The sequence below is a fragment of the Venturia canescens genome, chromosome 5, assembly GCF_019457755.1.
Source record: "Venturia canescens isolate UGA chromosome 5, ASM1945775v1, whole genome shotgun sequence".
Lineage (NCBI taxonomy): Eukaryota > Metazoa > Arthropoda > Insecta > Hymenoptera > Ichneumonidae > Venturia > Venturia canescens.
The window spans coordinates 13,893,269-13,920,446 of NC_057425.1; the positions used below are offsets into that span (position 1 = coordinate 13,893,269).

The 27,178-nt window shown below is 43.8% G+C and overlaps 2 protein-coding genes across 6 annotated transcripts in view; one reads left to right on the forward strand and one right to left on the reverse strand.

The window, feature by feature from the left end:
* Window positions 1-27,178, reverse strand: part of Eip74EF (Ecdysone-induced protein E74) — a 180,610-nt gene that overhangs the window by 103,475 nt on the left and 49,957 nt on the right. For all 4 annotated transcript variants that reach the window (XM_043418721.1, XM_043418720.1, XM_043418719.1 and 1 more), the window contains 3 exons: window positions 6,400-6,721; window positions 5,419-5,689; window positions 5,161-5,262 (listed from right to left, as the gene is read on the reverse strand). In XM_043418721.1, coding sequence (XP_043274656.1) covers window positions 5,161-5,262; window positions 5,419-5,689; window positions 6,400-6,543 — 517 coding nt within the window. In that variant the 5' untranslated portion in view covers window positions 6,544-6,721. The remainder of the gene's footprint in view (window positions 1-5,160; window positions 5,263-5,418; window positions 5,690-6,399; window positions 6,722-27,178) is intronic.
* The window catches only part of Lsm11 (U6 snRNA-associated Sm-like protein LSm11), a 118,699-nt gene that overhangs the window by 88,709 nt on the left and 2,812 nt on the right, over window positions 1-27,178 (forward strand). For both annotated transcript variants that reach the window (XM_043418724.1, XM_043418726.1), the window contains 4 exons: window positions 8,932-9,261; window positions 9,338-9,404; window positions 17,535-17,665; window positions 23,994-24,132. In XM_043418724.1, coding sequence (XP_043274659.1) covers window positions 9,031-9,261; window positions 9,338-9,404; window positions 17,535-17,665; window positions 23,994-24,132 — 568 coding nt within the window. In that variant the 5' untranslated portion in view covers window positions 8,932-9,030. The remainder of the gene's footprint in view (window positions 1-8,931; window positions 9,262-9,337; window positions 9,405-17,534; window positions 17,666-23,993; window positions 24,133-27,178) is intronic.

The window sequence follows — 27,178 nt, forward strand, 5'->3', positions numbered from 1 at the left end:
AAACAAAATTCAATCGAATCTCAATTCCAGTCTCTTTTTACTCGATAAAAATTCAAAGTATTTTTATCAGCTCATTTTTATTTATCACAAAATGTACGTTTTTGTGCACGTTTCCTTCGAGGGATGAGAGGTAAAACAATCACGTTTATTTCGCAATTGCATGAAACTCAGTCGCGATGAAATTTCCTTGTCTCCTTGGTACATTCAATAAAATAATGATCGAATTAGATTCTGCTTGCAAAAAAGGAGAAAAAATACGAAACCATCGCGGTTAGCAGTTATGGCAAAAGAATGAAGAAATGGTGAATTCGCCCTAGGGCTGGTTAAAAGTAAAATTACAAGCATTGGCAGCAGGGGGCCCTGACCCCGATTACAGAAAATGTCAACACACGCTCTTCTGGTACACCCGACGTGCCGGCAGTCGAGCTGATCTTTGCGGATCGTGCGTCTGTATGCGCATTCACCTGACTATGTACGTGTGTTAAATACATCACGACGAACGAGGATAACGAATGTACGATTGCCCAGCTAAGAGAGACTCGATCTTGCAAGACTTTATCCGTCTATATATATCCACGTATATAAATCCCTCGATTTATTTCGAATTCACGTTTTTGTTCTTTCCTTTGAAAAATTCATTTTTCAAACCGGCGGCGGAGTGGCACAGTCAAAAAAAAAGTCATATAAATTTGCATTTAATTTTTAATTTAATCTCGCATCGGAGGGCACAAAGGTTTTTGGAAATGTAGCAAAATTTTTGTATTGTTTTGTAGAACCGAGAATATTTTCTCTTCGCTAGACATGCACCGGCGAATGATCGTTAACGAATCGAATTTAACCGAGTCCCATTTTCGCCTCGAATCGGTAGATCGATTGAAACTCGTTGTAAAATCACAAGTGCTGGTTGCATCAGTGCGCAATTCCGTGGCCATCTTGAATTTACTTTCGAGGCTTGCACGGAGATTGCTGTGTGTGGTAAAGGCAAACGAAGGAGCAAAAGATTGCGAGGGAAAGAGGACAGAAGGAGAGTGGGGGCGGAGAGCGATCCAAGAAGAGAGCCGCTGGGTGAAATTCTCGAAGGGAAGCCCCACGAGTATGGTGTAGCGATACGAGGAAACCGATTGCCCAATTCTGTGCGAATGTCTCGAGCGTTCAGTCTCTCGAGTCTCGAATTCCGGATTTATAACGCACCGTCACGTAGCAGAGACGAAACAGCAGGTTTTCCGAAACGCTGGAGAAAAATATGAGAAGCAAAAGCGAGTGTAATCATTTACAATGAATTCCTAATAAATTTATCCTTTCACAAGTCTTCGTATTTTATCACCAAACAAGCTGGTTGTTGATAATGAAAATAAACAAAAATTCATACGGATCAATTGTCGGGTGTAACAGGCCGAGAAAAAATAATGCACGAATCTCGTAATCCTCAGAACTGATATCACTCGATTATGCACAGTGTTACACGTATTTATTTATTCACACACACACACACACACACATATTTATGATGAAGCGGGTATAATAATAAGCAACGTGAGACTCAAAGTGTACCGTTGCACTCTATTGACATAATTGCTCAATGTGTTCGAATTATCTCCCTCTCTTTTGCTCTCTTTCTCGGTATCTCGATCACAGCAAAGCGACTTCATACCTCGCTAAGCATTGTGCCGGTTATATAATTATTGGGTCAGTGGTTTTATGAAGCGAACGACTGCGAGGAAGAAACATACTCGGAGAGGGAGAAATTCATTTTGAGAAAATAAACATACGACTATTGAATGATTCAAATGACCGAGAGCTTGTCATTAAATATCAATGACCTAGGTAACGATGTTTTTCAGACGTACTTTTCCGCGTAGATCATGACTCTGGGAACAATTTCGAAAAATATTGATTTTCTGTCAAACTTTGTTTTGATATATTGTTTATTAAACAAATTCATTTTGCAAAACTAATAGCAAATTCGTGATCAGCGACTCAAAAAGTTTTGGGCTTTATGTGCGATTTTTATATCAACCCAAAAATACTCGTTCTCATCGCAAATAGCCTGAAAATTAAACATTTTATTTTAGCAATTGTGTCGTTTATCTGCAACGGGTAAGCCTAGGAGAAGAAAAACCAAGTACACGCCTTGAAAGTACAAACATCGAGGACACGATTTATGCACTTTATTATTGAAAAATAATAAAGTTTTTGAGAAAATTTGAGAAAAATGAACCTCGAAAATTGCTAGTTTTTTTGCTCCATTTTGCAACAACCTAACGGAAAAGGGTACATGCGAAAGGTGGCCTTTGAGGCGTTAAAGGGTTAAACAACTTTTGAAATACGTCTCGAAGATATGGATAAATTGCCGAATCCGATGCTCGAATTACCTGAATAATTATTTTTGGAAAAATTTGTTCTTCAATTCAGTGCATTGTGAAACTGTCGCTGTGCGATTCAATGACAAATTTTATTTTTATTTTACTTTTTTTTTCATCCATTTTCCATCGCCCATTGATCGATTTTAAGCTTCAGGTATTTTCGTGAAAATTCAATGATTTTAGGAACTTTTGGAATTTTCGGATTCGAGATTTAAGGAGGGTGGATCGCGACGATACAATGTTGCCATGCTAAACCATGTTAAAAATATTAAGAATTTCAGTGTGATAAGAATTTCATAAAATTTGGTAAATGTATTATTTAAACATGCATAAGACAATATAAATTTTTTTACATTTTTCTACCACATAGCTCTCGAGTAATTGAACACTAAACGTGTATATTGTTTGTAAAAATTTGAAAAAAATTGTATTTGTGTAATCGATGCCAAAGAATGTTATCGCGAAATTTGATGAAATTCTGATTATTTTGATTTCGTGATCCACCCTCCTTAATCTCGATCGACGATGAAGTATTTTTGATTCGTCATTACTGCTTTAAATGTCGTAAATTTGGATGGATTCTATTTTGATTTTAATTTGGCATTGCGCTAACAGGATTTGCATGCTGCTTCGATCAAAAGCTTGTTCGAAAATTCGCTGAGCCCGCTCGCGCAGCACCCGTTGATCTTTCCTAAAACGCTATTAAATGCTCTGGTCTATTTCCGAGTGTGAGACGCCTCTGGGACGTGTGCGCCGAGTCGATTTATGTGTTTGGGGAGGGTCAAGGGAAGTCGTCGAGGGCTACGTACAACGCGCGTGCACGAGCAAGTGACAAGTGCAACGTGCAAGAAAAACGAAAACAACGATTGTCCTTTTTCCCCTATTTTTTTTGCCATTTTTCTCGTTTTTTACTTCATTTAATTTCGTGTCTCAATTTATTTTGTTCCAAGTTTTCGTAACTTGAATTTTTTTTAATTTTCCTACTTTCTGTAAAGGTTTTTGTTTTTATATTGAAAAAACGGCGCGAGAACGTTCGAAAATGTCGAATAAACGGAGAATCGAAAAAATATGATGGGGCGCTTGAATTAATTGTAAAATCCGACAACAAATTACTCGGTCCAGTTATTAACGAGAGTGAAGAAGATTCGTGTTATTTGTAAGAGTGCAGATGCACAGAAAGCATGAATCGAGGTGCGAGAAAAGGAAGATTTTTGTCACGCGTCACGAGCACGGCGAAAGTGATACGAGAGTTTATCTAACGAACGAAGGAAAAATAAATTAAGCGTTAATTACACGACGTTGCTCACAAATTCTCTCGATTTTTCCCTCTTTCTTTCTCATCTCTCGCATATATGACTAATAGCCATTGCGTGAGCGCAATGTGTGCTCGATTTTCTTCTCCTGTTCCGCTCTATCACTTCTCGTAATGCGCCAAAACGCGTTTCTCTAATGTTTCGATTGAAAGTTTTTACGAGAACAACTCTCGCGAATCCGACATTTCTTATTCGTCATTCGGATGATTCATTATCAAGCATTTTCCCTCATAAATGATGGGGCAAACAGGTGTTAAGGAAACGAGTCGAGCGATTGCGAAATAATTCCTGAAAATCAACATAAATCAGTGATTTTCATGCCCGTAATCAATTTTTCTAACCAAATTCGTTAGCCTGCGTTTGGATCAATAAAAATCGTTCTTTCCGCAGAATCGAACGAGTCAAAAAATCTTACGAAAGGTTCTCATTAACGAGAAATTCGTCGGATTCATTGCGAATATTTCCACGTTAACGTCATTTTTCAATTCGTTGATCAAGCTTGGTGCGAGATTTTAATAATCCCTCGAGATTTCAATGGAAGAAATGAAACTGGAGAAAAAAACGTTTCATTCCGATCGAAGGAGCGCGCGCGCCTCATTATTCCAAGGGGAAAATAATAAGTTGTCAAAAAAAAGAAAAAAATAATCGATCGAGGGATCTCGTAATTACGAAAAAAAGGCTTGAAACGTGTTCCGATCGCCAACGACGTGCGAGTTTAGTTTTCGAGAGGGGTTTTCGGGTGGGGAGAGCAAGAATCGTGTACACACATTGCAAGAGTTACGAAACTATTTCTCTTGCCCTCTCTCTCTCTCTCTTCTCTCCTCTCCTTTGCGGCTGTAAATTGTAAGAATTGGGCCACGCACGTACGCAATGTTACCACCTCGCCCCTGCCTTTTGCCCCCCCCCCCCCCCGCCCGGTAGTGGTGCGTTCAAGTATCGAGATCTGCCTGCCGCGTGTCTGTTAATCGACGCGAATTCGCAGCCCCCCCCTCGCGGCGTCGATCTCGCCCTCGCGCGATCGTTATTTCGTACGACGTTGTTGTCGTTGTTTTTTTTCGTTCCCTCTGTTTTTCAGCGTTGTTGCGATTATCGCTAACGCGGATGTCTGTTCGCAATTCGCGGGGGCCTTGGCCGGTTTCCCTTTCAACGAGAGCTCGAGCGGAGATCTGGCGCGCGGTTCAATCGCGAGTTGGCGGGGGGGGGGGGGCTTTTCCACTTTGCGAGCTAGAAACGTCGAATTCTGTTGTACCGATCGCTGGTCAAAGGATGGGAAAAAAGTCGCCTCGTTTACCGATCGAAGGCAGGCGAACGCGGCCGGTAAGTCGGGCGGTATCGGCCGACGGTAATGCACCGAAAGTCGGTAAGATCGATGCCTGGAGAAACGACTGCGATGTGAAATGTTTGAAGGAGTCGGTAAAAGCGATCGCTGCGAATGAATCGGACAAGAAAATTATGGCATTTTTGACTAGAAATGAGATTCCTACCTTTGCTGCTCTCGGGATGAACGATTTCCGTTTTAATCTCCGTTCTCGTGGGATACGGAATGGAGGCATGTGACATTTGAGCCGCAGGTGCTGCCAGCTTCTCTGTAACGAGAATACTCAGTCGGGACTACGATCGGGCGGGAAAATATTCGCGATTGCTGACTAAACGGTTGAAATTTTTTCGTCTCCCGGACGATAATTTTTGCGAGTTTTTCATTTTTTTTTTCTATCGATTTCTATCGATCTTCGAAGACGTACCTGCCAACAGTGGATTCGCCGCGGCGATATTGTACCTCTGCCGCCTGTACGTAATCGCCGTTGGAGTTGTCGTCGACGTCGGTTGACTCGGCTCCGCGAGATCGGCTTGTAATTCGCGTAAAAATGTGTCAAGGGTGTCGAACGGTTCCTCATTCACGCCGGACATTTCGCCCTCGCCGTCCTCCGAAGGCACGTTCGAGGCAGCTGGAGCACCGACTAGCGCGCTCAGCTCCATTGCGGAAAACTCCACCGATTGACCGGTCGTGCTTTCCTTCGGGGCGAACAAAAATTTTCTTCACAATTCTCATATTTTTTCCTTCACGCAAAAAATTATTCAAAATTTGCAAATTCTTGGTTCAGAGAACGAGGAAACTACTAAAAATTGATCGCTGTTGGAGCTGCACGTTTTTCGACCGCAATGAATTTTCCTCGAGGAAACTTATTTTTGGCGCTTCTTTAAAAGGCTCAATCGCGCTTCTACAAGTTTGCTTCGCTCGAGGTCACCCAGTGCGGCTCAATCGTGGCACAGTTTCTTTCGTTATCCAAAAATCAAGGAAATCGTGTGAGTTTGACCTCGTCATCGCGAGCGAAGAACGCTTCCAGCCGAAAAGACTGCTTGCGTCGTTTTTCAAAGAATCAATTCGCTCCCAAACTCAATATTTACAGTGACGAGTTATCCATTGCAGAATCCTAATTATAACGAAATACCCGAATAGTGAACGATAAGAAAACTAGAATGGAGTATTAATTAAGTTTCATGTTGAGTAACGCTCTCAATGCCGTTCTGAAAAACCTTTTTTTATTACGCAACAACGACACGATGATTTGACGAATTTGGGATTCGAAATGTCTCGATAAATTCAGGTGTAACAGCTCGTTTCAACGGTCAATAAAATTTTGATCAACATTCGTACAAAAAGAAGATGAAAAGTGCATGAGAATATAAAAGATCGTGAATAAAATCATAAACGAAATAAATACCTGAAGGCACTGAGTCAGATCTACCATTTTTCCGTCATTGTCAGGGCACCAGAGCAGCTCGTCGTCTATAAAGGGCATTGTTGACTCCTCCTTGGGTACTAGGGTGGAGGTGAGCGTGAGCGTTTGCGATACGGGGACCGGCATTGGGACCCGTACCCTGCGGTGGGGCCTTTTTAGCCACCCCCGCGCCTGCTAACATCCAAAATCACCGACGTCTTTTCTCGCACCCCTCCCTCGCCCCTGTCGCCGCGGGGCCCCTCGCCAACTTTATTTCCTGATTCGCCTTGCTTCCTTTGTGCTCTCGATGTTCAACGCGAGTCCTCTGGAACATAATTAATACGACTAAATTTTATTTTATCCTTCAGGATCAGCAGAAACAAACGAATCTTTGACAGGAAATTATATTTGTCACTGTGACAAGAAAAAAAACGGAATTGGCATTTTTTTTTTAATCTTTCGAATCTGCGAGCTTTTTTCAAGTATTCGATGAAAAAATCGACGGAAAGGTCGGTCAATATCTTTTTTTTTTTTCGAAAGAATCGTAATGGAGGATTGAGAGTACAAACTGATCGATGAACATTCAGAAAATCTGAATCCCAGACGTAACCCTTACTAGGATTGGTGAAAAAAAATTTTTTCCTTCTCGATTGATTAACTTTTCGGAAAACACGTAAAGAGAAGCGCGACCAGCAAGTGGAGTTACGAGGAAGAAAGAGTCCGGCTGGAGGCATGCTCGCGTGATATTTCGCTGCCATATCGTTAAGCAAAAGACGCGCGAAGACCGTCGAGTGTGTGATACGTGTTTACGCTCGATGCCCAACTTAATTATGGACCGCATGCTCGAGAGAGAGAGAAAGAGAGAGAGAGAGAGAGAGAGGAGAAGGAAGATGAGAAAGGAATGGACAGTCGTCGGTGATGATTTTCTTGGCTGGCATCGAGCGTGGCAGACGATGCCAATGTTTAGATACACAGTTAATGCATGTAATAGCACGAGATGTGCGATCGGATGGTCGATGGAAAGAAGAAAAAGGGGAAAAAGCCGGAGGGCCCCAGAAGGAGAGGGGGAAGGGGAGGGAGAGAACGTGGCATTTCCATGAAAGTGAAAACTGAAGCGCGAGCCTGAGCGAAAACTTTCTTTCTGTAGGTTGTTTCACTTCCTGTGAGCGTAACCTCGCCTGTTCAGCTATATCACCCGTCTCACTGTCTATTTGCGCTGCACCGCCGCCGCGCGAGTGCATTTCTATTCAGCAATCAACCTCGTGCACGTACAAACCACAACAGCTTCATAAAATACTGGTATTTGTAGTAACTTTACGTAATCCGACCAAGAAAGAAAGTTTCCATCGAGTCGAGGGTTAACATCCTCTGTATCCAACCTCCCTCCCCCATTTTTCCGCTCTCTTTCCCTCTTTCTTCTCCATACGCGTGTCTATCAAAGTGCGCTATTAAAGCGAGGCTTATTAGCGGAGAGAACACGGCAAACCAGTCTAATCGACGTTCCACCCAAATCCAAAAGCACTGAGGAGTCAACGAACTAACCAATTTTGTTCTTATTTTTTTGTCGAATCTCTCTCTCTCTCTCTCTCGTGCACTCTCGATCGAAAACACTCAGAGTCCTTGCAGGAGTTCAGACCGCACTTTCTAACGCCGGGGAACACGCGTTTTTTGCAATTACGAGAATCATCAAACGTCGATGCTCGCTCAACAGTTTGTAATTGCAATGGGAGCGGGAGGACTCGATGCTTCCGGTAATGAGGCTACAGACTCGATTCACCACGCTCAAGTTTGCAACGAGTCCAACGAATAATGAACGAAAATGAAATTTGTTATTCACCAATTTTTTATATCACGAATCATTGGTGTAGCTTGAAAAACTACGATTTGCAATTTCGGAGGGGAACGAAACTGGAGATTTACTCGAATTATTCGAGACTTTTTTTTACATCCTTTCGCTGGACTCTAACGTTGCAAACTTCAGCGTCATCTCGATTCTGGAGAATAAACGAAATCAACGGTTTCATAATAATATGGAAAATTTGGTAATTCGGGCGTTACTTCGGACAAGTTCGTTTGTGAGACGCTCCGAAACTCTTCACCGGCGCGAACGCGTTTCCAACTGTTTTCGAAAAATTTCAACATTTTTTTCCTTAACAATTTAGAGACGCGACAGCGTCTTGACGAGCAGCAAGTATTAAAAAGATAAATTTAGGCAGAGCGAATCAAGCTCGGCTCCCCCCCTTACTTGTGAAGTTTAAGTGACCGCGATTTGTAGAGAATTTGTCGAATGAAAAAAATCAAAGACCCATGACAATGTGATTTTTGCGTTTCCTACGATAAACATTTTTTTTACTCAAATCATTACATCTGCTTAAAGAATGTTGCGCGAGTTCATTGATTTTTTAATTTTCATCATTCGATCGTGATCACTCAACGTCAAAAAACTCGAGAGCTTTTCGCAACTTTTTCAACCCGATGGATTCCATTGTCTCGGTGTTATTTTGCTGATTGTTTAAATGCAATTGTTGTTTCTAGAGAGCTGCCATTTCGTTTGTACTACGGGAGCGGTTGTACCGCTGGAATTGTAATCGTTCGTAAAAGTACTGAAAAATAGTGAAAATTTCGCGGTGGCGAATGGAAGCGCTTGAAATCCTGGGCAATACGATTGTTGTGTGCAGTATGAAAATGGCCGACGAAGGAAATAGCTCGTCGGACGAGAGCTTGGATTTGAGCAGCAAAAAGTTCGACCCTGTGAAGGCTCTGTACTCGCAAAAGCTCGTAATACCGATGCCATCGGCGCCGGTTTACGATAATTTGAGTAAATACGAATCCGTGCTGACAGGATCGGCAGCAGGACCGTCAAAGGTGAGTATCGCGCATCGACGAATTCAACGTTTCGATGGTTGATCGACGATCACACATTTTTCACGTTTCATTTCAGGCGAAAGAGAAATCGAGCGAGGCAGATAAGGGCGATGCTCCGAAGCGCAAGTTTTTGCCTCATCAGGGTGAGTTTTTTAAATATTTTTTATTGGCAGCTTCGTCTCAATATTCGTAGAAAAACGTTGAGCCTCCGGAAAAGTAGTTTTAGAGGTTATGTGCGTTTGCGATTTGAAGTTGGGACGTTTCAACGCTAGATGGCGTTGCCGTGACAATTTTCGTTCCTGCGAGCTGTCGAGCGATTCGGATTTTTCGTCTCGTTCCATCCGTTTCGATTTTCAATTTGATTTGAACTTCGAAACGAAGTGAATGGAATTTTTGAAACAATTTGCAAAAAAATTTCAAAACTTTTATTCGTACTCTCGTAATTTGGGAATTTTGACGAAAAATTAGAAAACGAAAAAGTATGCAGTTGATTATTGACGTCGCTAAAGTCACTGTCTTTTCTAGCAAATACTTTTGAATCGATATGCCAAAGCCCGAGTTTCCAAATTTTTCCCAAATCATCAAAACTGTCACAATTTTTTATCGCGGAATGAAAAAAGGCTTTTACAACGTGAATTGGCACAAGACTCAGCAGGACCTTAACGTTCAAACCTGGAGAGTTCCCGGACAAAAGATTTGTTTCCCTTGAGAGTAAAAGTTAGAGGGGGTGGCATGAGCTCAGTTGGCCTCGAGCCAAAGCCGCGTGCTCCACCCGCTATAAATGTGGGAGCGCGTGACCTACTGTGAGGTTTATAAGTACTCGGGGGCGTAGTTCGTCGCATGTGAGATCGAAGTTGGTTTCGGCCCGCGTAAAGCGGCGGGCCATCGAACTAGGGAACGTCGGGGTGTAGCTTGCACCGAATTTTTCGAATGTCACAGTTTTTGTGACGAAAAAGTGTGCGAGCATCGAGCCCATGGGGGTAAATGCAAAGTGCCAAGCTCACAGATATACTCGTGCAGCGGTAAGAGAGAGAGAGAGAGAGAGAGCCTCTCGGCGTCGAGGTGCGCGCTGCGAAATGTGCTGGAATTAGCTAGAGTTTGCGCGTCGTGAGCTATGGCGAGAAAGAAAGGAGGAGAAACGCGATAATAGCGAAAGAGAGCGAGACGGAGAGGAGAGAGAAAAAGACACAGAGGTTAGGCTATGATATCTAGCTAAGCCAACTAGCTAGTTCGCTCGCGAAAAAGGGTGAGGGAAAATGGCAGAGTATGGTACACGGGGAGGGGGAGGATAGTTCTGATGCTGTTACTACCGTAGTACGTGTGCATGCTGGGCCCGGCGTGTATCCGTCCAACTTACTCTTGCGGGAGGGCGGGAGGGTGTGTTAGGGAAGCGGGGCGCGTATGTACGGCTCTCTCGGTGTGGAGAGTGCAGCACTTGTTGCGCCCGGGCGTCGACCTCGAGACTCAACCCGAGGCTCCCGAGAACTGGTCGTTGCTGCTCGTCGCGTGATCTCTCTCTCTCTCTCTCTCTCTCTCTCTCTCTCTCTCTCTCGCTCTCTTTGCTCCGACAAACGTGCAACGACGTTTTACCTCAACTCCTCAAGCACGTTCTCGTACTTGGCCCGAAAATTTTCACGCTCTCTCATCCCTCCGCGAAATAAAACCGGGAACGTACTTCTCGTCTCCTCGCGCATAGCCTCTTTTGCTCTCACATCGAGGAGGGATCATACGCTCGAGCGTCACAGATACGAGCACGCTTCGAGAATAAAGACTGACCGATGAAAAAGGAAAGAAGAAAAAGGGATTCAAGTTTTTTTTTTTTTTATTTTCAAACAAAATTAAGCACTCGTCACGCTACGGAAACGAAGGGGGAGAACGAGGAGACTTTTATCATCGGTCCACCTTTTCGTCTCACAAAAATTGAAGATTCTAGTGTTTTTTTTTAACTGTTCAGCTTCTCCCGTTTCTCCTGTTTATTTAGATTTCGTGCATTTGTTTTGGCAAACCGAGCAATCTTTTCCGGGATTGGGTTTCAAGATATTTTTTTGGATTACTCGACGTGACGTTTCGTCCCGCAGCTGCCGGAGGAAAAAACGTCGTTGTGGTCAATCCATTCGGTCATATCGTGAAGTTTCTCAGCAGGTAAATCGAGATTGCACACTGAAAATATGCATCGGGAAAGAAGCTTCGGTCGATTAAAGTTGCGAGAGAGCGAGAGCACTGAAATTTCTCGAGGGCTCGGTGCTAAAATTCTGTCAAACTATTCATTTTCTCGTTTCTCGGTCACGCGAGAGTCTCCGAGTTATTATTAGTTCGACACGTTTCATTTTCGTTTTGACTCCGTAATATCGTTTCGCTTTCTCCATGCGTCAATTATTAGCCGAAATAAAAAGAGAAGCGAGCAGGGCCGAGGGAAAAAACATCACGAACGCATGATAATAATCGCGTCACAGATGAGATGCTGCGTTTGCCCGGCTCGGAACGCTGAAGGAGCGCCGTTGAGGCAACTCCAGCAGAACAGAAGGCACGCACGACGTCGTCGACGACGCCGACGACGACGACGACCAAGACGACGACGAGCGTGCCGCCTCGGAGTGCTCTCCCAGCACTTGTTGCGCCCGGGCGTCGACCTCGCAGATTTCTCTCCCTCCCTCGTGCGCTTCGTACCGAGTGCATCTCTTTCTCATCGCACTACACTACCACCATCTCCGTACTAGAATGTGCGCATACTCTTTTACGAATTTGCCGATTGTCGGCGCGTTACTCACAGAGGAATATCGAGATAGACCGAGGCCGGAGTTAAAGGGATAGAAAATATATTTATTGTGCCCTGCTCGTATATGGAGCTGACGAATGTATTTCAAAGCAAGTATTACGACAATAAAACGCATCGAACCAATATTCAATGGGAAGGAATCGAGAGATGGGAAAACCAATTTGTTCGAGATTTATCTCGGTTGGAAGAAGATTTTTGAAATTATTTGCAACGAGACGCGGTGAAGGAAAAAAGTTGGGAAAACATATGAGTGCTTAAACGATCCGAATCTGGGACTGTTTCTGTCAATTCGAAGTGGGGCAATCGTAGAAAATTTGGATTCGTTTATGACGATCAACAAACGTGGATGTGGGCAACGCTCATTTTCCTTTGAATTTTCAATAACTTGCCTCAAAATCGTATTTAAAAATTTTTTCATATCTCAACGAATCCGAAAATATCTTGAGGGACTTATTGATGCAACTTGATTTTTCAACAGCACGCGTAAAGCTTGAAAAAAAAATGTTCTTTTGTCCCCACAACCGTTTGGATTTCGTTGCCTCGTTGTCGACTTTTTAATTCGATATTAAAAGTTGCTCGAGTTCTGGAATTCCGGTAACGGAATTCGCGCGTGTTTTGCTACTGCGTCATATGCTACACGGATGACGATGCTTTCCCGGGTAGATTCGCCGGGGCGCGAGAAGCAGACGCTCGCGAGCGAACAGAGCGAGCGAGAGGGAGAAAGAGTTGCGTAATATATCCAACTTGTGCGAAGTCTCGGGCGCGAGCTCTCGCCAGCGAAGGAGAACAAGAGGAAAAAGAAACAAATGGGAAGAAAAAGAGGAACGAGAATAAAAGTTGTTGAGGAGGGGATGGCCGGTCGAAGGGTCTTGTGTTCTCTTCCGTTTGTTTTCCTCTCACTTCCTTCCCGGTTTTGTAATACACCTATATAAGCATACAAACCAATGAACGTGCACATTCGTTTGCAAGAAACTGACGAAATTCGATTTTTTCGAGAATTATTCAATGAGATTCGATTCAAAATTCAGCTCCCTCAGCGAATTCGCGTTCCATGAATGAGAATTCTCATTGTTCGGAGGATAAATAACAGAAAAAGGCTGCTGGTGAAGAATCAACGAGAGTAAGTTTCGAACGATTGGAAGACTGCTTTAAACAGATTTTTCCATATTTTCAATTTTAAAGCAAGTTTTTTTCTTTCATCGACTTTCGCAAAAGAACGAGTTACAAATTCTCGGATCGTTTTCCCTCCGGGATGTCGATCCCCAAAACTGGCGACTCGGAGAAACGAAACGGAGTAGAAAAGGAAAAAAACAACGTGTCGACGAAGAAAATAGGGAGATTGAATCGAGGAAGAAAAACATTGTGGTTCGGTGGCTTGAAAGAGGCGAATGAACGAGACTGCGCGCGAGGCAGGAAGTACAGAAAACTCGTCATCCGGTTTGACGCGTATTGGGTTGAGTCTCGTTGAGTTTAACGCGAGCCTAAGTTTGAAAAAGATCCGGTAGAAACTGGAGGACACAGTACCTCGGATATCTTTGGCTCTTTTCAACTCGTCGGACACGTGTATTCTCGTATATACAGCGACATTGTATATCCGGACCTATCCCAAGGCATTCACAGATGACTATCGAACCCACGACGAGGAGGACGACCCGACCGGATCGGTAAGGTTCGACAAGCAACTTATTCTTTTCTTCTTCTCATTTTGCATCGCCCTCGAGCGATTATTTGCTTGGACCATTCGAATGGAAATGCACGATAGTCGAACCCGATGAAAGTAATTTTTTCCGTTTTGCAGCTCTTTTCGAATTGGTAGAGTGAACTGTCACCCAAAACTTATATTCCCGCTCGCTCGAACGTTCATTCGCGCTCGTCCGCGCGCTCCGTTACCATATTTTCTTATCGCATTCGTTCCAATTGAGCTACACAATTCCGTGGCCCTGCGATAAAATCGAATTCGTAATCGCGCGGCATTCGCAGCCGTGGCGGATCGCGAGTGGAGAAAAATCGGAGGGGGGAGTGGGCAGGGAAAACGTTGGAGGAATTCGCTCGATTGAAGACTCCGTAGGTTTTCTCTCGTCTCTGAGGCCCTCCCGCGGAGACCCGTGTACGTGCATCCACCGAGAGCTTACTCGTCTGCGTACTCCTCGCCGCGTGTGCGTACGTTCGTGCGAGGGGACTCGCACGACCCTATGAGATAAAAGCAGCGGCCGAGCCGCGACATACGTACGAGAGCCTCAAATGCAATAACGCGAAGCGAGAGAGAGAGGAAAGTATGCAAAGAGCGAGGGAAGGGTTAGAAGAGGAAGAGGACCTCGAAGGGCCTCTCTCGTCGCGAAAGTAACAGTACCTATGGCTAGTCCGCGTAAAGCAAACGCTTGTAAGCTCTTTACGAGCGATGTAACACACATACCGAAGTAACCATAACCATCTACGTCTCTTCAAGTGCGCATGCGATCGTCCGAGAGCCAGAGGGGCGTAAGCAGCCTCGACTGAAAGCGTGGACGGAGAATCTAGTTTCCTTTTCTCTGTGCGAGATGCTTCGGAGTATTTATCGAGTGGACGAAAAGAAAAGAAAATAAAAAAGCGCCGACACGTGTCCGCGAGTCGAGGAGGCTTTTCTTTCATTTTTTGACTTTCCGAACCAATGACTCAAGAGTCCGGATACCTCGACGCGCCAAATTGCGCCCTTTTCTTTCTCCCCGGCGGTCTGCACGGCTTCGGACGCACACGTGAGCCCAGGTACACATATGCGGCTCGATACCGGGTGTCGAGAGAAACGTCTTCGGCTCGTTTTCTCGTTAATTTAAAAAATCTCATTTCATACGTCCCAAGAAAATGTCCCGAGTGTAAAAGCCGGTCAGCCGAGCCCTCCAAATTCGCTTCTTTCAATCACCCCCCACACCCGAGCAAGGATTTCCCGAAGATAAAATCGTTGCAGGACCTCGATTCCGACGGTTCGAGGCTCAAACGAGCGCTGGCTTCCTGGTATTGGGACACCTTGTATAAAGTATATGCACGTATGTGCATGGATGAGAGTTTTGCGGTGTACAGTGCACGCTCGTTCAGCCTGGCTCGTTGCTCGGCTGGCCAGGCTTACTCTGTGAGTCGATGGCGGTGTTGGTGTGTTGCCTCTCTCGGCACTCTCTCGGGTGCGCTGCCCGCCAGGACGTTGAACTCAGCGCGACTCAACCTGGGGATCATCCGCTGGTATAGAGACCCCGGAATACGTACAATCGCCCAACACACATCGGACGAGTGAACCAAGAGGGCCAAGCCACGCTCGTTTCCCATCTTCCTCGTTCTCTCCCTCTCGGCATCTCTCTTTCGCTCTCGCGCGACTGTAGCTTTCGCCTGATGTGCTCGTCGTCGTCGCGAGCTTATGCCGCTCTTCGAGCCAACATTGCCGGGGATATTTCGTCGGCCCGATCACCCGCTGCCCCTGGTCACGGGCCAGCGAGACCAGAATTTCGACGATTCCGGACACTTTTTACCCCGCTCGCTGCGCGACCACTGTCGATCGGAGAAAACGGTCGTGTTATCCTGCGAGGGTTTCGACTCCGAGAGAGAATCGCGGGCCCGATTATTTCTCATCGGGTTAACCGAACGTGACTATGGCAAGCGTCGGACGGATCAAATTTGACGGAACGAAAGCGCCACGTTTTCTCTTCCGCATCCCAGTGACCTTTTTTTCCTCTGGAAATCTCTGGAAATCCAAAGGCCACTGAAGTTTCAAAGAAATTCAACAAAATTTCAATTTCCACCGAAAGCTCCTCCGAACGTTGCCGAACGTTTTCACAAGAATTTCTGCGCGATCGAGATCCTCCAGGCCGCCGTAAGGCTCGATCCGCCAAAGGACCGGCCTCGAACTCCTCCGACGATCGATTCCGTGCTCGCCTTCATTTCGCTGTCATAACTCGTCGCTGCAATACCATTGGTTCTCGCGTACACAATGCTTTACGCGTTTAGAGCACACAAAAGCCAGAGAAAAAGTGAGCGAAGTGGAGGTTGACGGGAGGACTATGTGAATTCTCACGGGTTGAACGTGCCTGGTGCAGCGGATATGCATCGCGCAGTATCGCGGTAACGCGGTACGCCGTCGAGCTTGTGCGATGGCACACATCTCTGTACATTTGCAATTACCGCTTTTATATAGCGTACAAATTATATACACACACACACACACACACACACACACACACACACACACGCAGAATTACGAATTCATGTGTAAAGGAACGAATGCGGACACGCGGAGCAACGCACACACGGACACACGCCGGGAGTGAAGAATTTTTTATGCGCATAGACGAGCACATAATATTAATACTCACAGCCAAGTTTATATACACGTACTTTTACTCTCGCCCTCTCAATTGGATCGAGCGATAGTGAAAGTGGCTTCGAGTAAATTATACACATACATATTTATCTCTGGATACGTGTATGTTTGTCTGTGTGTGTGTGTGTGTGGCTACGCGAACAAAGAAAAGTTGAAAAGAAGTGCAAAAGAACTGGTCTGGATGACTGTTGGCCAATGAAGCTTCCACGAAGGAAAAAAACGTGGAAGAGAGTGAAAGAGAGGAAAAATGCAACGTGCAGCTAAACGAAGCCTTGAGGTGCAGGATGAAAGTTATTGGAGAAAGCCAATTGGCACGCTCGATCTCGACGTCTGCACGACTCGATTTATTATATAGACACGCGTATCTAGTCGAATGTCTATACTTGGTATACGTGCATCGACAATTTTATATATGATATTTGTAATTTATAATTTCTCGGAAATGTGCGCCCGCGTGGACATCCGCATGGAAACTAAGTCGCTCGAGTCAGTGATAAATTGTGCGTGCGTTTGTGCCTTTCTGGTTGTGAGCACTCGGCGGAGGAGGCAACATCGAATAACGAATCCAAATGGATTTTCTATTTCTTCGTCTCATTAATGCAGATTGCTGCTGAATTATATCTGCCTCTCGAATTCCGATTTTTCAAACTCGTCCTTCCTTACTTTTATTTTACTCGATTTTAGTCGCTTTCTCGAGGCTTCGATGCCTCCTCAATATTTTCGTCGTTCCCAGCGCACGCGCTTCAAACTCCGTACGCGAAAACCATCGAGCGCATGAATTTTTCATCGGTCCGCGACAAGGAATTATGATAAATATAGCTGAGCGGAGCCGCTGACAGCGCTGTTGTGACAAATGCAAGTCCCGCGTACTATCGAGACACCTCGTTAACACCGTAATATTCGGCACATACGCGTGATCGAGCATGAAAATCAACGCCTCGAGCATGTTTTTGTACACGCGCGCTTCTCCGCGTGCTTAATTGTCGAATCGTTTTCTTCCGGACGCGCGGATCCACTCGGAAAAAGCTTTTTCGAGCACGACCTTCGAGTACGCCAAACTCAAAAATGCTTTTCGACGCGCCTGCCATTATGGTGCGTAAGGAATTCGCTGCGGATGTTTTTCGCCACGTTCTCTGTAATCGGTTTTTTTTCCAGGACCAGTACAGGCGAGGAATCGAGACGGATGGACTGGAGCCGGGGAGAAAAATATTCTTGGCAAGATGAAAAATACTCTCGGACCGTTGAGCATGATGTACGAGTGCATGGAAAAGAAGACACGCGTGAAGGTCAGTATTGTACAAATTCGAGGAAAGTTCAACGCAATTAGTGAACGTAGACGCGGAGAAACGGAGAGACCCGACGATCCTATCGTCGGACTTTCGAATCGTTGATTCAGGCGCCGATCAATAAAATTATCGATTTTATCGATCGCAGCCTCAATAATTTTGACGAAAAATCGACTTTGAAAGTTCGTCAAATTCGTAACCGCGATGAGAATGAAGGTCGATAAAAAAAAAAAAATAAAATAAAATAAAACTGGTGAAATTCATTGAGTCGCGCAGAGCATTTCCACCCCAGAAAGTTCCGAGCGTTCGTTCCGCGTGTGTACTCGGATCAACGAACGATCCGGAGACACTAGCCTCGAGAAAAGAGAAAGGGAGAAAGAAAATAAGAGAAATAACTGAAACATTGATTCGAAGGAAGGAGGAAGAAAAAAGGGGGAAACGAGAAAGTATTGCCAGCAACTTGGCACCGCGCGTAACCTTGACGGTGGGGGTCGACGACGTCCCGGGATAAGCTCGTGCGTTGTTAGTGCAGGCTTTTTCCGACCCCGCGCTCACTCGCTTCTTCCCCCAATTCTTATGGCCTTTTGCCGCGGCTGTGAGCTACACAGGCTGAGGGGATGCGCGACACCCACGCGAGCTCCTTCCTTCACTTTAGCCTGCTCGCGGCCGAGAGGTGCGCGAGGAGGGAGCGAGGAGCGCACACGCGCCTGACACACTTTTCGCAAAACGTGCCACAATTCTGAGATAGAGAGCGAGAGAGAGAGAGAGATAACGAGATAGGAAGAGTGCCCTTTTGCGCCAGGCGACGACCAAGTTTAGGGTCAACACACGTAGCCATGACGACGACGCCTCGCCCTCAAACGCGCGTCTTTTTGGACCTTTTATCGCAAATTATACGCGGTTAAATATTTATAAATGTGAGCCTCTCAATAATAAATTGGAGAAACATTCGAAAAACCCTTAAACCGACATGAAAAGGGAAGAATTTATTTTTAAACAATCACTCGCATCCAGAAAAATTGAATTCTAAAACCGTCGGTAAACGACGATGAAGAAAAAAACTTACGAAATTCAAAGTTCGTAGAAAAATGGGTGAAAAATATGGACTTTGTCTGAATCGAGTGTTTAACAATAGATGCAGAACGAATTGAAATTTCTCTGTTGAATTCCATACACGTCTCGCGCAGTGTTGCTCGTGCTCTTGAAGGATCCTTCGAGCAACCTACTTTCTTCTTCCTCGCTGGTCCACGATCCATGCTCAATGATTCCAGAGACCTGCGAGATTCTGCGAGAGAAAGGTCTCCCTCTCCCCGCTGTGGCTGCTCTTTTCTTTCTTCCTCCGCTATTTGGTCCATCTCTCTTATTCTCGAGATCCTCACAGAGCATATTGCACTCTCGTATTATTTTTGGAAAGCTCAAAGATCAAAAGTTAATGTCGTACCAGAGAAAATAAAGACAGAGTGCTGCGGCTCTCCACACGCAGAAAGTCAAAAGCAGGAATTGATTGATCGGTAAGAAAGTTTCTTGAAAAACAGCCCCATTTTGCCCGATTTTTTCCACGTGACTGCAAACGAATATTTTTATTATTCATCGGCTACTTTTACATGAAAAAATAACTATTTCAACGGTAATGCGTTCCTAATTTTGGCGAAAACAAAGCTTCTTCCTTTATATTTCACAGTATCAAACATTTCAAACATTTGCTTTGACAGCAGCAGCGCAGGGTTATGCGGTTTCAGTTTTTGACTGTTGGCTGCTCTGCTCAAACTCGAGAGCAAGCTTTAAATCGCACTGTTTATATACAGCTAAACGAGAGTGCGTTGATCGATGCGACGTTGCCGCGTTTGAAGCTGTATCCGCCAGAAGAGAGAGAGAGAGAGACAAATTTCGTTTACTCATTTTCTTTTGCACATTACAGATAAACAGTTGACAGTTGATTCATCAACTTCGTTTCATCAGAAAGTGGCTTTTTTAACAGTAGTTTTTCCATGTTTCTTTACCGTTTCTTTACGCTTTTCCATAAGATCCGATGTGAAGAACTAAATCAGTTTTCTCATAAACGGTATGGTCGAACCCGTTAAAATTTCGTGAGCAAATAGTTTACACACTTTCGAACGAGTCTCAAGGACACCTTAAAGGAGGAACTCTTGCGACGCAAATGATAATTGGATCTGAAGAAACGTAAAAAATGTCTATGAAAATTTGAGAAAAATTTTGGTAGAGTTTTCCGAATTAGAGTCTCGATGAAACGGTCGAACAGCCGCGAATACGCGTACATATTGAGGCGAGGGGATCGATCTTTTGAACGTCGAAGCGATCCGACGAAATTGATCCTCGAGCAGGTCCTTTTATTTTTCGAGGATAAAAAAGAATTGCGTCGCTTTGTAGTATTTCCGTTTGATGGGCGATTTATGGAGATAAAGAAGAAATTCCATCCGCAGAAGGCCGAAGCGTAACTGTAACTTCCGGATTGTCGTTTGTTTTTTCGTGCTTCCACCTTTCCTCCCGTGAACAGCGCGCCGTTGCGAATGCGGTGCTTTGAAAGGACGAAAAACTCTCGAGATTTCTACGCATAAATGCGCATAACGCGTTTGCATGATAATTGCAATTGTTGTCGTCGTTTTTTATCCGAAGCAACCTTCGTCGACGTATTTCACCTACGGGCATACGTCCGGATAACAACAACGATAATAATGGACTAAGAATTTATGATTCTTTGATTTTCTTTTCTCAAAGTCTCTTTCCAGTTCCATGGTCATTTGGGGGTCCGTTACGAGAAGCCATTAAATCGTAACAACCCCCGAGTGCCAATTAACGAGCATCGAGACTCGTGTTATTCTCGCCTGGTCAATTCTCCAATAGCGAGAAATTCCAAAGCAGTTTCGAATGGTTAATACGCTGTTTCCAATTTCGGAGTTGCCTCGATTTTTTTCTTCCGTTTTGTCTCAAATTTGTCTCTCTTTTTTTTTCATTCCGCACCTTCGTGCTCTCAGCGAACGTAATTTTTGCATTATTTTTACGATAAAATGAGTTTTAAGCAGGAAATGCAGCGAAAATTTGTTTACACGTAAATGCGTGTTTTCTGCGATGCAGTTTCTGTGTTAATTCGTTGCGTGCAGTTTCCGCCTTGGATTTGTGCGTGGCGAAACACTCGCGCGAGTTTATTGTACACGCACAAGTATACAGCGAGAGCTGCAGCAGCGGGAATACGCGATAAAACTGATTCATCGTACGGCCTTGATCGTACCGTTTCATCCTCGATCCAAGGCCGCCATCAAACACTCGAGGATACCCGTACACGTTTGATATTCGAAGCTGCAATACCGGAAGAATTGGAAAAACAAACCTTTTCATACAAATTTTAACTTCGTTACGAATCGAGCTTTTTTGCTCCTCCATATTCAGGGCTTCTACATTCGTACCTGAACGTTTGTAAAAAGTCTGTTTTCCTTTACATTCGAGAACAAAAGATCGATGGAAAAACATTAGAAAATTGATGGGAGAGGCGATGAAAATAAAAATGACAGCGCAGAGAAATCTACAGACGTCGTAAAATTCTTGTGTAATATTCTCTTTACTTAGTAATGGAGCAATAAAAATTAAAAGTCGATCAAACATTTTTATTCGTCGTCTTTGGAGACCTCGCGGTGGAACCTTCGGCCACGAGGTGTTCACCTGGCAGCAAAAAATCTCGAATTGTAAAGGCTCTTAACGAGTGGAGGTCGCGTCCCATTAAATAATTACGCGATGACGAAGAAAAATTAGTCGAACTAGTGTCGCCCGAGTGATTGCGTTATCCCTGAATAAATATCGAATCTCGCAAGTATGCGGGCGAGTTTCATAGTCGCGATTCGTCGACTTCGTTAGTCGATCAAACGCGACAGTAAAAGTAGTAGAATTTGCTTATAAAAACGCGTCCGCACTTCCATTCTGAATAATCGTCGGAGACTTAAAAAAAAATAAAAAGAAAAACTGACGAATGTCACAAAGGAAAATGCAACCCCTGGATTCTCGTCGCGACGAATCACCGCACGCAGACGTTTCGCCATTCGCGAGAATTCCTCGATTCTAAGGCAATCACCGATTCGTAGTTGTAGCTCCGAGAGGAGAGAATGTTGGAGCAATTGGCGCTCGTCATTCCCGCGTCATCGTAGTCGTCATTGACCGTTAGTGCGCGAGATGTGGAATTCCTCGCTGCCTCGATGTGAGATAGGCTCGTGTGCGACGGATCATATTGGCCGCGGAGAGCCTCGCGATTCTCCATTTTTTCATCCTCCTCCTTTTTTCCTCGCGCTTCTTTTGCTTCTTTTTCATTTCTTTCCAAGAGTGATTGCGAGTGCAGAACGAAGGCCTCGGCGCGCGTTTTTTGCCCGCACTCCCGCCACGCAGCTTCGTGGCCAAGCACTATTTGCCGAGGCAACAACTGCTGCACATAGTTTAGTGACAATCCACATGAGCCTTGCACACTAACGGATATTCACAAGCCTATTTATGTGTCAACGGGTCATTTGTGTGTGTGTGTATGTTTGTCTGCGTTCGTAGTATCAGTGCCGAGACATTGACGAGGGCCTTGCCTCAAACAGCCCGTCGCTTTACACTTCCGCGTGTATCACGCTTCTGTTATCTCGTCCCTGGTCGTATTCGAACTGTAGAAAAGCAGATCCCGAACCCCGCACCGAGCAAGAGAGAGAGAGAGAGCGAGCGCAGCATACAATGATTTTCAGTTAAGCAATAAGTCGACGACGCTGAAGTTTGCAACGTTGGAGTTCAACGAAATGAACGAAAAAAAGATTTATAATTCATTATTTTTTTATTTCACGAATTATTGATGTGGCTTGAAATATGACGAATTGGAAATTCGGGAGGGAACAAAATTGGAGATTTACTGAAATTATTTGAGAGTTTTTTTAGACCATTTCGTTGGACTCCAACGTTGGAAACTTGAGCGTCATATAAGTCGTTGACGCGAATTACCGAGTTTTCGACTCGCGAGGAGGGCGCCCCATGTGCGCCGTCGTACTTTTTTTTATTGACTTTTCTAATTAACACGAGACGCACGACGAGCACTCGGATCTGAATGTTTTTAGGATAATAATAAAACGGGGGGAGATTTAAGCGTTGGTATAGCGTCGAAACGCTTCGAACGTTCTCGAATTACGAATCAGGTGGAAACTGATTTATTGTGTTTCGTTCAAAGCTCACGTTCGATTGTTCAAATTCGATGAAAGTTATTGGATTTCTCATGGGAAATAGCTCACATGGGAAAACACTCGTTGTTCCTCATTCCGTTGGCTGTGCAGGGACGCAAAGTGCGAGCAGTTTTAAGGGCTCGCATATTACTGAAAAAGCTTGAATTTGTGAATTTAACGGAATCGAGGATACTCGTTGCTTCGAAAATTTGTAAATTTTCATTCGAATTCGTTTGGCTGATGACCGAGACTGGATTCGATGAGCGTGCGCGTTTGGTCATGCAAAAAAATAATTTTCCCGACATTTTTTAGCTAGTGCTTCCACCACTTTTCTATATTTTTCTGTTTTTTCTAAAAAATTTTAAAAATCTCTCCTTTCTTGGAAGGACGACAAAAATTGCCATTTGTGGCTCCGTTGTGATTTCCGTTAGAGCTCCGAGAAAAACAAAAAATATCGTTTTTTTGCATCACTTTAGTGCACATGAATCAGAATGATGCAACACGAGATATTTTGATATTTGAAAAGACTTTCGAGTTTTATATCGTTTCGTTGAGAAAGTTTGATAATCAAAGATTACAGTTGTTTGGTAATAATCCGTAGTTTTGTATAACGAGCACGAAATCTTTCGTCGAATGCGACGAAACATTTTCAACTTCCTCATGGAGTATATTTTCAAGTGGATGAAAACAATAACGATCCTTGTGGTTTGTTTGTTGAACTTTTGTCGTGTCGAAACGAGTATTTAAGTAATATATGTTATAAATTCAATGAAAACTGGGTCGAACGAAGTCAAACAGAGATTAATGAAAACATTAACAAATGGAAATTTGCACAAGGCCACTTTCGTTGCAAAAGGGAATGAAATTTTTGTTTTCTCATTTCCCAATGATAAAGAGATCCGTCAACTTTACACAATGCCAACAATCACGTTTCCCAAAGACAAATAAAAAAAATGATTTTTGCATTTCAGTCGATGGAAAACTCATTCAAAGTCACTTTTACACCTCAAATCCTCAAATTTTACTTAATATTTATTCCAACAATTGAAACTCGCGATGAAAGCTATCAATGTGCGTCGCAGTATAATGGTCGATCGAAAGTTATCAATCTTTGTATTTCGATGATTTTTCCATTATAGGTTTACACAAGAAGTGCACGAGGCGTGCGAGGATTCGTGGAGGCTTACGTCGCTGCTTTTGACAAGCATTGGAACCTCGCGCTTCAGGATTGCCTCGAGGTGTGGACTCGTAAGGTCAAGAGGAAAGCACCAGCTCTGGGTTGAGTATACACTAAAATTCAAGCTAAATAAGCGGTGCTCGATCATTATCGCGCCCCGATCGTTCATCGTGCTCAATCTTTTCGCAATAATGTCAGTATCGAGAGACGAAAAAAATCATTTTGTTCTCACGAGTCATATAATTCCTTGGAAAATCATGAGAATCGAAGTTTTGCTATCGTGTACGTTTTTCATAAATTTGGCAAGAAGCGTTCATTCGTTATATGGAAAGAAAAACGATTTTTTACGCATAGTCCCTGCCTTAAGTTGAGTTAATTGCAGAACATATTTCATTCCAAGTCTTTCACATGAGTCGATGGTACATTGCGAAAAGGCAACGTTTGGCAACGTTGAACGTAGTCAGTTGACAGATTAGATCAGAGATCACCCTAAAAAGTATAACTGTCACTTCCATTGTCAAATTTCAAGATTCTGTAACGATTTGTCGTCTTTGACTCAATATTTTTTATAATTCAGTTGGCACATAAATAATGGTTTTAATCTTTGACATTCAATTTATAAATATATTCAAGAGTAAATATTCTTGAGTAGAAAATGGTTAGAGAGGCCAGTAAGTCATTGTGGCCACAAGCGACACGTTAATTTCTGTATTTTTCGACTGTTAATATTTCGAGCAAACAGTCGTTAAGGGGTCTTGAAATTTCGTACGCATAGAAAAGAAACCATGGATTGTATGACATAAACAAATTAGAGTGCTATTTAAAAACAGCCCTTGCGGCAGTACATCCTTAATTACGCAAAGAAAGATATTTCCCGATCGAGTATATTTGGAAGAAGAAACTATTTAAGGTAGGAACAAAGCAATTTGTTTGCTCCTCTCTTTTCGTCGTTTCTACAAAAGTATTTTCGTCATAGAACCATGAATCCGTCGCGTCTGAAATATTCCATGAATAAAGTAGGATTGAATGTGTATCATGACAAACGAAAAAACGTTCGGGGAAAGAAGGAATAGAGCGGTAGAACTTTTTTCACGTGACTCACGAACGATTGAAACTTCGTCGCGGGCAAGATATTCGCAAATTGGATGTTCATCGGACTGGCTCGTAGTTCGCAGCGCTTCCTCAGTCCCTCGCGCAGGAACCCCCGAACCCTCCTTTCATATTTACGATTATTGCAACCGTTTTACTTCCAAAGTATTATCTTTATTGAGCTATTCGGTTGAATGAAAATAAAGATACGAAACATAATGGTACGAAAAATTGTAACTGCTTACAGAAACATCGTTGCATTACGATCGACAGTTTTTACTGGCGATTATACCGAGCTTCGTGATCGCGACGGCGATCAACGAGGTTAAGGGGTCACTCTAATTAGACAGCCAAAAAAGACCATATTCACGAATTTTTTTGACCAATATAAATTAGAAATATGAACATATAAAAAGTGTTGGGCGTAAAAATAAAAAACACCCTCTTAAAGTACACAAAAATTTTTTTTATGTTTATTTTACTCAGTTTTCGTTGAGAGAAATGGAGAAGACAGGTCCAAAAAAAAAATTTTTCCAAAAACTACGAAAAAGCACGTCTTTTTCATCGATTTTTGCAAAACAAAGTAAAATTTTGGCATCGATTGGTCGAATAGTTTCGGAGATTTGATCAACGAGCCGTCGAGAAACGTAATTTTGAGAAAAATGCGTTCAAACAAAGGCAGGTACGCGGGGGATCGCACTGGGCGGTGCGTATTAACGCGCTCAGACAGCCGAGTAAACGTCTCTCAAAAGTACACTTATGCAATAAAAATAATAAAAAAATGCAATAAAAAAAAATGGATTTTCTGAAAATTCTAATTAGGGTAGAGCCCTTAATAACAAAACAATAATCTCCTTGCGGTGTCAATTTGTGATCGATAACATTTTCAAGATCCTCGTGCCTTCCTTTTTTGCTTTACGCAAAAATCGCCAAGTTGAAACATTTATTTCCTTTTTCCTTCAAAACTTCTCCAATTTTTTCTTCCCCTCCAACAAGCTCGCGCTTCAAGCTCGAAAAATGAAACTTTAAACTGGAACAAAAGTTTCCAAATCTCGATTCTCCAACGGGAGAAAAACAACAAGGAAACCGTTCGCAAGAATCTCTGGCTGCTGAAATTTCCATCTCGCACTTTCGATCCACGATTTCGAATGATTTCGAAGATCTTTGCAGGATTGAGACGCGATTCGTTACGATTTTTTACATTTTTTCCATTTTTTGCATTGACTTACAACGCTCAACCACTCGCGGTGGATACGTTGTTGATCGTATTTGGGTTGGAATCAAACAAATTGTGGTGATAAATGAGGGGACGACGTCATCGGCCTCGTGAGCAAGGATGCGTGTGTAATAGTGGCACGCATGCGAACGAAAAAACGAGGAGAATGAAAGAAAAGAGAGCGCGGAAGGAAATTACATGGATATGCGTGTATCTACAGCGATGTATAAAAATGTATGTGTGGGTATGGGAAGGCACGTGGACCTCTCGGATCGAACGTGGCACAACTGCGTATAGTCAAGGTCGGTCCTTGCCCCTTGGCCGTTGCGGGGGCCCTTAAGGTGTCTCGCGTAATATCACACCCCTGCTCTCGCTCTCCTTCCCTCCATTCGGTCTCCATTTCTTTGCGCTCTCTCTCGCCATCGTTCGTTCTCCTTCCTGCTTTTCCTTCCCAAGCTACGAGATCCCTACACCAAACGCGACGTCAACTCTCCTTCTCCCTGGCGCTCGCGATCCCCGCACCTGTTTTTTAGGCAGCTATCGCCGTGGCGATAAAAATAAACCGCGAAAACGTTGACCCAAGAATCGCGAGGAATCGTGAACAGGGAAAGAGGCGACTGCGCTCTTTATTCTCACTCCGCTCGAGTTGAGCTGAAAAAATCGTATAAATGGAAGCCAATTTCGTTGCTGTAATAAATTTCGTATTTTCGGAGCGAGTGCCCGATTCGCTGCGTGAATTTTTTACTCTTTTCGCATTCGCAGTCTTCGAGCAAATGAAAAATACGGAGAGATTCATTTTTTTCTCATTACACCTTCCTCGTTATTGTTAATCGCGAGGAGAA